The sequence below is a fragment of the Alligator mississippiensis genome, chromosome 3, assembly GCF_030867095.1.
Source record: "Alligator mississippiensis isolate rAllMis1 chromosome 3, rAllMis1, whole genome shotgun sequence".
Lineage (NCBI taxonomy): Eukaryota > Metazoa > Chordata > Crocodylia > Alligatoridae > Alligator > Alligator mississippiensis.
In genome coordinates, this window is record NC_081826.1 from 114,750,708 (window position 1) to 114,764,199 (window position 13,492).

Consider the following 13,492-nt stretch of genomic DNA (forward strand, 5'->3'; position numbering starts at 1 on the left):
TATTTTATTATATAGAGATTACTATTAATACAGGATATAACATGAGCTTTTACTTCTGTTATATATTGTCCTGGCATAAAATATCCAAACCATTCATTAAATTGCATTTAAGGGTATTTACGTTAAGGTCCCTTCAGGAAAATGTCAATCTGTTACTGCCTCTTTATCTCAACAGAATTAAACAGTCCAAAAATGAACACCAAGAGAACATGACATCTTCACTTGCAAAACAAGTTGATAAGAATATAAACTATACTGAGAGAGGAGTTTATTTCAGGCAAACTTGGGCAACAGTAAGTCTTTCTAGGTAACTAGTGAAAAGCAGATAGAGGTACAAAATTTTTCTCTGCCATAAATGGTTGCAGTTCCTTAGTCTATAGAATGGGGCAGAGTTTCTACTGGAAAGGTGTAAACAACCATTATTTTATCTGTATTTATTGGGACATATTAAAAATGAAAATAATGTATATTTTGCTCTTTATGGTGAGGTGACAGTGAGATTATTTTGCAATATAAATGAGTGTATATGGTGCAATATGGTGAGTGTATTTTACAATATAAAAATGGGACTGTATATCTTAGCACTCATTTTTCACAGCATAAGCTATTCATCCTCAGGTGTCAAGACAGTTTACCCAAAGGACAATAGTGAATGATTGACCAGTTATGCTCTGGGTCAAGTTTCTACCTCTATCAGAAGTAATACTGGGCCCCCAGCACATACTACATTTAAAATGTGATTAATATGTTAATTACATCATAGCTAGTAACAGTGTTGCATGCTAGCAGCTGATTAATGGTACCATAAACTGGCAAACCAGTCACAAAGATGTTCCACAAAATATGTGGAACATCTTTGTGACTCATTTGTTTGGTACTATAATTTGAATGTAGCATGCCCATGCTGAGGTTGACAGTCAGCGTGGAGCATTTTTTACAGGTCCTGGCACATGGGGACACTGGGATCAGGGAGCCTCTCCCTGATACTGGGGTCCCTAGTAAGGGGATGTCTAAAGTGCTTTGCCTTCAAAGTACAAGGTATTTTAAAGTGCTTTGCCATGCAGCCCCCATTGGGGGCTGCAGGGAAAGGCAGGAAATGTTGCCAGGCATGGGGATTGCCAAGTTATGTTAATTGTCAGCATTGGCATGACAGGAGGCATGATTATTGGGATTGGGGATTAGATCCAATTGCACCATTAATTGAATGTCTGCTGACCTCTTAGGGTCTAACCCAAAGTCCACTGAAGTCTGTGTTATGATTGCATTGACATGACTGAGCTATGGACCAGATTGTTATTGGCTTAAAATATATAGAAGTACGGGAAATACACTTTGTATGTATATGTGCACATGCTTCTGTATTTTTTAGCTCCATATCTTTTGTAACAATTTCTTTCTTTCAGAATTCCCTCCATTTTATAAATGGAGCTTTTGCAACAAATGTCCAAAAAGTGCTAGCAGTCACACATCAACATGCCTCTAACCATGTCACCAAACCCACAGCCTCCTACTTCCTAAAATCACCTTATGCCAGGCTTGGATGGTTGGTACCATTTTCTTTCTCCTCTCCATCTCTTCCTTATGTGACTATTTTGTGGAACAATTGAAGTATTAAATCTTTGTTCTTTGGAGAGAGTTTAAATGTAGCATTATAGGCAAAATTAACCGGTAGTGTAAGTACCAGCTGAATAGTATGTTTTGGCTGGGCACTGCTGAAGTGCATTGAGATATGAAGACTTTTGGCTTTGGCTGTATCAGTACTGATAGGGTCATTATTGAAGTTTGATTTAAACCAATACCTTGATACCAGATAAAGACAGTATTTGGGAAATGGTTAGTTGTAAAAGAGAACTTTATGGTTAGCCTCTGTAGAATGAACAAGGGTAGTGAGAATCTGCTCCTACTCAAAAATCAGGAAAAATTGAATCCAGTTTTCAGTCTGGTTCTGAACACCACGGCTGGCCTGGGACCATAGTTACCATCTCATCACCATTTGACAACTTGTAAAGAATGGATTGGTTATCTCAGTTCAATTGCTGATGATGCTAATTGGCATTCACCATAGCAGCCTTTGTAGACAATGGATTGAATCTGTGTGGAGAGCAATGTCTACCTGCTCTCCTCTCCAGGAGAGGATCCATCTTGATTGTGTCAGACACATAATGGAAGTGAAATGGAACACACTTGTGCTGCTGTTCTTTTTGCTATATCTGCTCTGGATGGAAAAACAATGACTTAATTTTCCAGGGATGCTAACTGCCACCTTTACAGTTACTAAATTAACTTGTCAAATAAATGCCTGTTTGCTCTTTCCCCAGGATTTGAATTACAACTTGACTTTTCTTAAGATTTGAAAATCATACCCTGGGGGGGTCTGCAAAAAAAATTGAGCTGCCCATCACAATCCCCTAACAAAATCAGAGACCCCCCCAGGTTATGATTTTCAAATCTTACAGGGGGTCTCCTGTCTCTTATGGGGGGCTCAGCCCCCCTGAGTGCCCCCGTAATTCAAAATCTATCTTTATCTGACCACTTGCATTCTAGAAGCTCCATCAAGCAACTGAGGTCATTGTTTCTGTGACTTTACCAAGGCCCATGAATAGATTAGAACTTGACCTAGAATAACACCCATTTTTATCTTATGTATTTCCATGGCAGATGAAAACAGTAGCTTTTCATGCTCCTTTCCTTAGTTGCTGCTTGGTGATGTGGAAGTGCTACAAGTCAATAAATAGAAAAGCAATTTCTGATGATCACAGATCTCCCTGAGTATCACAGCGAAATTAATGGAAATTGACCCTCAGAGGCTGATTTGTTTTGCTCATGAGAATAGCTGTCACTTTCAAGAAAATATATATAACTTGAAAAAATGGCGTATAAAGTCACAGGGATACATTGTGCAGAAAGGTGATTTGTTGACCTTGAAATGTGAATATTGCTGTTTGCTGAAGGTTCTGGCAGAAGGGTAACTGGTACCATGTTCTTATTGGCAAACAGGGCGATGACCTCAGCTGATTTAAACCAGGATGGATATGAGGATCTAGTGGTTGGAGCACCAGGATACAGCAGATTGGGCTGGGTGCAGATAGGACGGGTGTACATAATTTACAGTAAACAATCAGGTTTGCCTCCAGTAAATATGAACCTGAACAAGAAAGCGGACCAAGTGCTGGAGGGTCATCAGGTAAGAAGTTAAGACACTTGTTGTTTGAAACTTTTTGGACTTGTATTTTGTGATCAGATGCTTTGGTTGATTACCAAGTCCATTGACTTCTTATGCAAGTTATGCATAGTTATGGTTAGGGACCTACTCAGTTTGCAATTTTGCGGATTTTGTGGAAATTGCAAAATTGGGCATCATCTGTCAAATTGGGCAATTTCTGTGAAATCCTCAAAAAACCCCAAACCAAACAAAAAATAAAATGCTGGCTCTCCAGTGGGAGTCAACTGTCCTCATGACTGCTGCAGCCCAGCCACACAGCCTGCTGAGGAGAAAGGAGGGAGGGGGGCTGCCTGCACGAAGGGGAGCAGCCAGGATGGCTCTTCTTGCCCCTCACTGCTGATTGTTTGAGAGGGCTGCAGCCCTGCCCCTCTCCACCAATCAGCAGCCAGGGGCAGGGCCACATGACAGACAGCTCCTTTGGCCAATCAGCAGTGAGGGTGGGGCCTGTACAATGGATATCCCTCTCAACCAATCAGTGGTGAGGGTGTGGGGCCACTGGGGCCCTTCAGCCAATCAGAGGCATAGGAGATCCATTGCAATATGCTTGTGAAAATGACAGCCAGTCCTGTGATCTGCCTGTGAAACTGGCTGCCTGCCTCTTCAATTTGGGTAGGTCCCTAGTTACGGTTTCTGAAATGTCTCTCCTATTCAACAGGATGCTGCGTCCATTTAAAGAAAAACTATCCTTGCTTTTATTATTCTTGCGATTTAAATAAAGATTTACTTTATTCTTAAAGGTTTACTTTATTCTTCCACCAAACAAATTAACACTGGTACTTTTCTATGAGACTGACATGAAGTCCACTCTGTGTGATATCATCTGTATATGGCTAACTGTGATCATTGCATCTCTGTGTTGAAAACTGCCCTTTACTACTTTTTTATATGCAGCAGAACTATTTATGCTCTGAATGTGAATTTGGAGGGCACAGTGTCTATTCTTCTAATGCTGAGGCCTGCATTTTGAGAGTGCCATAGATGTTTATGATTGACAAGGAATCTCTCACCTACCTATAAAGAAAAAAATACTCCTTATAGATTAGTATCACCACAAGATGCAGAACAGAATAGGAATTCACAGGTAGCTTTAGTTCCTTTGATTTAAAGAAATGCTAATCCCCCTCTACATTCAATCCCCAAACTCCTTTGGTGACATGAGCCTGTTAACTGGTTCCCATTAGCACTTTTTAAATTGAGAACCTAACTTGCCAAATGTTTCTGTGAAAATGGTGACAGGATGGTGATGTTGAATTGAGAGCGAGCAGCTGAACCAGATAACTAGGAATAAAGAGTAATTTAATTGCAATAGAAGTCATGCTGTATTGTAAATGTCTTTTATTAATCAGTGGAAGAGATGCATAGGACATACCAGTATGTACCTTGTTAAATAGAATTGTTTCTAATTCATATGTTTGTAAGATATGGGAGGAGTCACAGCTGTTCTTTTATCAACGATTTTGTGAGTGTACAGACATAGGGACAGTAAGTATCCTAAACATCATCAGTGGTAAATGAGACTTGAGGAGCTTGCTCAGGAGTGTCATACAAAATTGGACCAAACAGCTGAGACCTAGTACCTTATGCTGTAATTCTCCTACAGTCTCAAAGCAAAACAGTCCACTACCACATGTCCCCACTTTGTGTATTGGTACATCTACACATGACAATCTGCTAATCCAGCTGCATGATTTTTCAGCCTTCAGGCAGGTTTGGTTCTGCTGTATCAGTGCTGGACTTCAATGAGGATGGAGTTCCCGATCTTGCGGTGGGCGCACCCTCTGTGGGGTCACAGCTTCTCACTTACAAAGTAAGAACCCATTTATTTAAAAGAATCTGTTCTTTTTTTTACCCTGAGCAATAGCATTAGAGTGAGAACTTTTGGTATCCTTCAGAGCGAATTAGGCAGGCAGCATTTCACCAGTGAGTCTCATTTGCGCCTTGCATTGTAAATGTAGGTGATAATCCTCAGGTATACTGATTAGTTGGATGGGCAGCTCTTTGCGTATACATTTCTATAATCACAAGGGCTCCAAATTAGACCACAACATAGCAGCACTGAGATGATGAACAGATAAGTCTTCATAAAATCCTTACATATTCACTGCATTTATTTATTTAATAACATGCTGAAAGCAACTTCCTGGGTCACTGAGTCCAGTCCTGTGTTATAACAGGCACTCACACCATATACACAATATAATATAAAAGTATCATTGGTGTGTCTGAGCACATCAAACTAATGACTTTTTGACTGAAGGCCAACTTCACTTGCCACTAGTATATTTGTCATGGCTGCTACACATACAGATTTTACTGTGGGCTTGAATCGTGAATACAGGCAACCCCAGCTTTCTGCTGTTTCACTTAGTGCTATTTTGCTGTAACGTTCATTTGAAATTGACACCTGATTTCACTTAGCGTTCAGCGAGTTTCGTTATAACGCTCGTGGTTGCCATCTTGGGTCATTAAAAACAATTGTGGTCGCCATGTTGGGTCATCAAATACTTTGTTTTGCTTAACACTCGTTTTGCTTAACGCTCGGTTTTTCAGGAACCAATTAAGAGGGCTAAGCGGGGGTTGCCTGTATTACCTTACCAAACCTCAGTTCAGATTTTCAGATTTGACTGACTATAGACTATCACACTATAGCCTATGTAGGCTTGCAAATTTAAAAAAATGTGATACAGTACAGCACTACCTGTATTGAAAAAAGATAAATCCCAGTACAGTATAAAATAAATAAATGTAGCTGTATTACTTGTCTATAATTGATTGAGTACTGTACAAAATTCGGGGTTATTTTTGGTGAAAATAGGATATCGGGCCTTGGTTCAGGAACCAATCCCCCATTTATAACATTGTTTCCTATCGGAAAACTGGTTTCAAGTTACAATGTTCTGGCTTAAGACATGGCTTCCAGGAACCAATTGTGTCGTAAAGCCAAGGACTGCCTGTATTACGTTTTATTTTTAAGTTTGGGGAAGAAGAGATGACATGCTGTGAAATCTGTAAGAAGAAATGCAATCTTTTATTAATGGTCCTTACAGTGTTCATTGCTTTGTTAATTTATATTGTCCTTAAAGTTCATACCGGACCTTTGTATATAAGTTCTCACAAAGCATTGGCTTTTTTTTACTATATAGGGTGCCGTGTATATATATTTTGGAACTGAAGGAAAAGGCTTCTCATCTTGGCCCAACATCACCATAACTTGCCAGGTATGTTTACCAGTAAGAAGGGCAATCCTTGAGCACAGAAACAGAAAGGAAGGGATAGATTACTGTACCATAACTGCTCCTTTTCAAGTGGTCATACTTTGACAGGCTAATCTCCGGAGGATACCTATGAGAAAAAACAGTCAGATTTGAATTACTTGGGGCCCTCAGCTGTCTGCTGCAATAGAAGAGAAACATGACACCATTAATGTAAAAAAAGAAAGTATTGACAGTTATTGTCTCTATTAGAGTCTTGTTTGTGAGGGTGCTGCTAAAATAAGTTATCCCTTCAATTTTTTTAGGGCCAGTTATTTAATTTTACTCTTACCACCCACTTTGGGCCAGTATTCCAAAGTTTAGTTGGAGGGTGGGCAAGGATAGTTTATCTGCACTGCTACTCTGGAGCTTCCATTATTGGGGAGACCGTAGAAACATTGCTGTCTTCTGCTACCCTTATCTTTGAGTCCCATCCTACTCACTATGAGTAGGAGTGTCAAACTCAGACCCTGTAATTAAAAAGTAATAGTTTTTGGATACTAGTTGTAAATGGCCAGAATACAAAGAAATGCTGGTTTATGAATCTAATTTGTCTATTTGAGGGGTGGCCACATTTTACATGTTCACATGCAGTTAATCCAGAATAGTGGGATGGGGGACTAGGTAAAGAACACTCTCCCCTTAAAAAAATATGCCTGATCTAGGATAGGCAAAATGACTCTTTAAAAGAAACATCAGACCTAATACAATATATAGCAATAAAGCAGTAATCTGATTTAGAGGGCTGCCTTTTACTTCAAGCTTTGATTGAGATACCACCTCTTGCAGTATACCTACTGTAACCTTGGCTGGTCTCTGCTGGCTACTGACATTGATGGGGATGGAAGATCTGATCTGGTGGCCGGTTCTCCTTATGCACCTGGTGGTGGGAAGCAGAGAGGATTTGTGGTTGCATTTTATTCCTACTTCAACAGGAGCAATCAAGGTGATATTTACTGAGCAAATTGCCATTTCCATGTTTTATGTGTCTGCAATGTGTATTTTAATTGATGCCTTTATTTCCCTTCAAATTCTCCACTATGTAAAACATGAACAATCTACTAATTGCCCTAGACTCTTGGAAGGCTTATTATGTACAGTAGTGTCAAACCCCCTGAAAGCAAAGGAAGAGCATAAAATAGTTTTATGTATTATCTTAACTGGATACCTACTGACCTGCTGAGGAAAATTTAAGATTAAATTATTCCTGTCTCTGTGAGAAGTTAATTTGATGACTAGTTAACAAAAATCATTCTAGTAATGCTGGAATATTGTAAATGCCTTGAATGGTAAACAGTCAATTTAGATGCACCTCAATTTCGTAGTATGATTTTCAGTTATAAGATTAGTGCATCTAGCTCCAAAATCACGGTAGATAGCACCATGCATCATATGCATTAAAATCTGAGGAAAGTCCAGTGATTCCCTAAAATGCCATCAATCCTTCTATAGGAATGTAAGCTCACAAAAACATGAGCATGTTTATAATTTACTCAGGTGAATAGTGCTAATATACTCAATCATTTGGCTATACAACAAAAATGAATAGCTAGTTACATGTAAGTGATGTGTAGCGATGAGGAGTGATGGTCAAACCACTGGGAAGGGTTTGACTGGACTTTCTCTCAGTTTGGTAATGGCACGAAAACATTTTGGAAGATGACTGGTTTTTATTGTACTAGTTGCACCTTCTTGTGGCTGAAGGGGAATTGCAAGTGAACCCAACTACTAACTAATGGGTAAGAGTGAAGCAGAATTAATTATTGTGGAGAGGGAGAAAAGGAGACCAGATCAAGGAAATGGTGGTGTGGATGTGTGGAGATGCAAAACATCACCAGCTGAGGTTTTGATTTGGGCAAAACCAGAGTCCATCTGTAACAAAATCAGCATGTGTGGGGTTTTAGATAAATGGCACTAATTTTGATCCACTTCTGTTTCAAATAAAGATGCAACAGTCTTGGGAGCTGCTTTGACATTTGCAAAAACTTGTCAGCCAGAGTTTTAGTTTGTAAAACTAAAACCTGGAAGGAGTGACTTTAGTTTATAACCCCAAAGAGTTACGGTTTTAGGTAAATGTTTTTTGTTTTGTCCTGTTTCTGATGAAAATCTTTCAGTTTGTTTAGACTGGTGCAATGTAATTTAAGTATGTGCTTCTAGGAGGTGAAAGCATTCTACAGGTGTTTGTTTAGATCAGGGATGTGGCTTGGGGCCAGATCTGGCCCATGGAGCCCAATCATTCAGCCTGCAGTGCTGGCTGTGGGTCTCAGACTGGACCTGCATGCCACATGTAGCATAGCCCAGACTGGCCCTGCATGCAATATGCACTAGATCTACATGCTGCATATGGTACAGTCTGGTGCACACTGCACAGGGCTAGTCCAAGATGTGCTGCATGTGGTGCATGGGGTCAGTCTGTGGGCCTGATCCAGCCTGTTGGACTGGCTCCATGTCTCTCATCTTCCCTGTGGGATCTGATGAGTTTGATACTCCAGGTTTGGGTGACTCAGCTGAATTCACCAAATAAATCATTTGCCACTAAATGCAGCTGCTTACTGAAAATTGCTTTGCCACCAAACTAATGCTAGTGAGTTTTTGTTTGTTTTTTTACCAAATTCAAAGGGTATTGGGTGAAGAGGAGGGATAGCTGCTTTGCAATAACTCTTCTGTACTGTGCATCCATTCCTATCTCACAGGTAGTGGAGGCTAGACTGTGTTAGCTTAGCCCTATCTTGCTTTTCAGTTTCTGTGGCATGGAAGTGAACACACTGGGCACATCTACACAGCGCTGTACAGTGATGTTGTTACTGCACCGTGCTTTAGTACTTCCTTTTGGAAGTCCTAAAACATGGTGCAGTAACCACTCATACTGTAATAACCTACCTGCAATGTAGCTAGTGATCACGTGTAGACCCACGTGCTCACTACGTCACCGTAGCATGCCATATGGTGATGTAGCACATTGCTGTGTCACCATAGGACGATGTGTAGATGCACCCACTAAGGAGCAGCTAACACATGGTAACCTCACTCCACTCCTGTAAGTTATATAACTTGTTTGTCTGTCCCCACTCACCATATGTGATTCATAGATTCATAGATGTTAGGGTCGGAAGGGACCTCAATAGATCATCGAGTCCGACCCCCCGCATAAGCAGGAAAGAGTGCTGGGTCTAGATGACCCCAGCTAGATACTCATCCAACCTCCTCTTGAAGACCCCCAGGGTAGGGGAGAGCACCACCTCCCTTGGGAGCCCGTTCCAGACCTTGGCCACTCGAACTGTGAAGAAGTTCTTCCTAATGTCCAATCTAAATCTGCTCTCTGCTAGCTTGTGGCCATTATTTCTTGTAACCCCCGGGGGCGCCTTGGTGAATAAATACTCACCAATTCCCTTCTGTGCCCCCGTGATGAACTTATAGGCAGCCACAAGGTCGCCTCTCAACCTTCTCTTGCGGAGGCTGAAAAGATCCAGTTTCTCTAGTCTCTCCTCGTAGGGCTTGGTCTGCAGGCCCTTGACCATACGAGTTGCCCTTCTCTGGACCCTCTCCAGGTTATCCGCATCCTTCTTGAAGTGTGGCGCCCAGAATTGCACGCAGTACTCCAACTGCGGTCTGACCAGCGCCCGATAGAGGGGAAGTATCACCTCCTTGGACCTATTCGTCATGCATCTGCTGATGCACGATAAAGTGCCATTGGCTTTTCTGATGGCTTCATCACACTGCCGGCTCATGTTCATCTTGGAGTCCACTAGGACTCCAAAATCCCTTTCCACCTCTGTACCACCCAGCAGGTCATTCCCTAGGCTGTAGGTGTGCTGGACATTTTTCCTCCCTAGGTGCAGCACTTTGCATTTCTCCTTGTTGAACTGCATCCTGTTGTTTTCTGCCCACTTGTCCAACCTATCCAGGTCTGCTTGTAGTTGTTCCCTGCCCTCCGGCGTGTCCACTTCTCCCCATAGCTTTGTGTCATCTGCAAACTTGGACAGAGTACATTTGACTCCCTCGTCCAAGTCACTGATAAAGACATTAAAGAGTATCGGTCCAAGGACCAAGCCCTGCGGGATGATGATTTAGTGGTAACTGGTACCATAGCTTAGGAAGAGAGACTTGGTCAAAACAGAAGACTCTTGAAAGAGCTATATATTCAGGAAGCTAATAATCAATTTTCTGTCCTGGTAAATATTGAGACTTAACTTTTACCTCATGTCTGGTCTGTCAGGCCTGCTGTCAGTAGAGGATGCTGACTGGATGGTGAAGGGGGAAAAGAACTATGCCTGGTTTGGATATTCGCTTGACAGACACCAAATGGAGAACATGTCCTTACTGTTGATTGGTAGCCCTACCTGGAAGCACTGTATTAGGTGTGTTTCTTGTGACTATGACACAAATCCCTTCTCAATTATTTTTTTAATTAAAGTCTACTACTACTCTGTTACTATAGAGTAATATTGTTTCAATAAATTTACTGGGGAACTCTATTTTGGAGGATTATATACCCTACTCAGAGTATTTCAGATTAATATAGTGTTGTTGGTTCTTTTATCCTTCATATCCCTTGGTAAAATTGTTCTTTGTCTTTTCGTTGGAGAGAAATTCTTTATTGCATTGTTTTTATTTAAAAGCACTGTAGCAGGAAGGAAGTCCTAAAATATTGATATTACAACCCCTGTGAGTTATTATTACTTGTGTACATTCAGGCAGTGCCTGTAAGCTTTGCTTATGAGGTAGATCCCATTTTATTAGGTGATGTGCAATGGGAAACTAGTGTTTGTGTCCTGAAACACTAATACCTTACTAGAACAGGCATAGAAATAATTACTATACTAGTCAGCTCTAGCACCCTATATAAGATGCAAATGAAGGAAAATAGATCTTTATATTTTTTCAATATGAGCAATGTTATTAGGTATATATGTACACACTGTTATTACTCTGACTGAAAACCATGCTGTATTATCCAGTCTAGATTGCCACGTCTCGTCTGATAGCAGGGAGAATGTTGGGAAGGTGTATGCATACAACCCGCCAAGCGCACACAGCTGGTTTGCTGTAACTGGAGACGGGGTAGGTAGGATGTTTCCTTCAGAATCTCGGGAACTTAAAAATTATGTGAAACACAGTGATATTCCATGACACTAATTTGTGTGTTTAACAAAATCAATAGGAGATGGGCAAACTGGGTTTGTCACTGGCTAGTGGCTTTGTGTCTGTGGCTGGAATCCCAAGACGTGTGTTGTTGGTTGGCGCACCTACCTCTGGTATGTCCTTCTGAAACCTGAGAGATGTTTATGCCCTGTAGCATCTATTTCTCATACACAGTACAAGAATTACAAAATCTAAGCTACAAATGACTTCTTAATAGCCATGTGTTAAATTTATACATGTTGCAAAGTACTCATCAGTATTACAGCTAATTTGTTTAGCATTTTTTTTCTGCAATGATTTTTGTTAGAGGCATATTCTCATATTATATGTGTAACCGTGTTTCATTTGTAGGCCACATGTTCCCCAATGAGAAAATTAGCATTATAGAAAATTAGGGTTGGAAGGGACCTCTGGAGGTCATCTAGTCCAACGTCCTACTCAAAACAGGACCATCCCCAACTAAATCATCTCAGCCAAAACTTTGTCTAGATGGGTCTTAAAAACCTCCAAAGATGGAGATTTCATAACTTCTCTGGGTAGCCTGTTCCAGTTTACTACCCTTCTAGTGAGAAAATTCTTTCTAATATCTAACCTAAACTTCCCTTGCTGCCACTTGAGCCCATTGCTCCTTGTTCTGTCATCTGCCACCACTGAGAACAGTCTAGTTCATTCCTTTTTTGAACCTCCCTTCAAGTAGCTGAAGGCTGCTATTAAATTTCCTCTCAGTCTTCTCTTCTCCAAACTAAATAAGCCCAATTCCCTCAGCCTCTCCTCATAACATGTGCCCCAGCCCCTCATCATTTTGGTTGCCCTCTGCTGGACTCTCTCCAATTTGTCCACATCCTTTCTGTAGTGGGGGGGGCCCAGAACTCAATGTAGTACTCCAAATGTGGCTTCACCAGTGCTGAATAGATGAGAATAATCACTTCCCTTGACCTGCTGGCAATACTCCTACCAAGGCATCCTTGTATGCCATTAGCCATGTTGGCAACAAGGGCATGCCATTGCCCCTGTTGTACTTAGCATAAAATGTATTGGTTAGGTTTTGCTGTATAACTACCTCACACCTATCTTATAACTTACATATTTCTTTAAAATGAAAGTATGATTATTTTCACTGAGATTACTACCCTAATTCTATCTTGCCTTTGTTATGTCATTATTCTGTGGTGCCGTGTTCATATTGGGTATTGCTGATGTATTATTCATACTGAGCCTATCCCTGGGACTGCATATACCTCTACTGTTCTAATTCTGTTACTCTGGCTTCTTTCAGACAGCACATCCAGGATTGTGTTTATACACTCAGTACTACACCAAGCTGGGACTGTTCTCATGTATGACTTGACAGACAATACCAAGCCTTCTTTGCTCAGCACTTTCAGTGGGGACAGGAAGTTCTCTCGCTTTGGAGGAGCTGTACACTTAAGTGACCTTGATGGTGACGGATTAGGTAAAACTGCGTGGGTGAAATTTTACTTTGAGCCACAGAAGGCTTGCTCCTGCCATATTCATGGGAACTCAAAATACAGTGGTTTTATAGATGGGCTCATGAGTGACTGGTGTCTCCCGAGACTGGGGGGGGCACCAGATCACTGACTGGGGGGGTCCCCTAGCGGCTGATCCCCCAAGCCTAAAATCACCAGTGGCGAAACTGGAAGTGCACTTCTGCAGGCACTTCTGGTTTCACGGCTGGTGTTTCCAGGGGGTGCATGGCCAATTTCAGGCGGTGCACGTGCACCCGCGTGCACTCCCTGTGTGTCGCCAAGGGATGGGCTTACATGAACATCCTAAGGGGTTTTACAAACTGAACAATTTCAGTAATAAATCAAAATATTTTAACCTTGTCCTTAAACCAGGGCTGTCCAACTGGTGA

General features: G+C 41.3%; 1 protein-coding gene across 2 annotated transcripts in view; it reads left to right on the forward strand.

The window, feature by feature from the left end:
* GPLD1 (glycosylphosphatidylinositol specific phospholipase D1) overlaps positions 1–13,492 on the forward strand; it is a 35,533-nt gene that overhangs the window by 18,872 nt on the left and 3,169 nt on the right. For both annotated transcript variants that reach the window (XM_019490469.2, XM_014606712.3), the window contains exons 12-21: positions 176–293; positions 1,404–1,543; positions 2,998–3,184; positions 4,920–5,030; positions 6,367–6,441; positions 7,264–7,420; positions 10,691–10,832; positions 11,433–11,535; positions 11,636–11,729; positions 12,893–13,069. In XM_019490469.2, the coding sequence (XP_019346014.1) occupies positions 176–293; positions 1,404–1,543; positions 2,998–3,184; positions 4,920–5,030; positions 6,367–6,441; positions 7,264–7,420; positions 10,691–10,832; positions 11,433–11,535; positions 11,636–11,729; positions 12,893–13,069 (1,304 nt within the window). The remainder of the gene's footprint in view (positions 1–175; positions 294–1,403; positions 1,544–2,997; positions 3,185–4,919; positions 5,031–6,366; positions 6,442–7,263; positions 7,421–10,690; positions 10,833–11,432; positions 11,536–11,635; positions 11,730–12,892; positions 13,070–13,492) is intronic.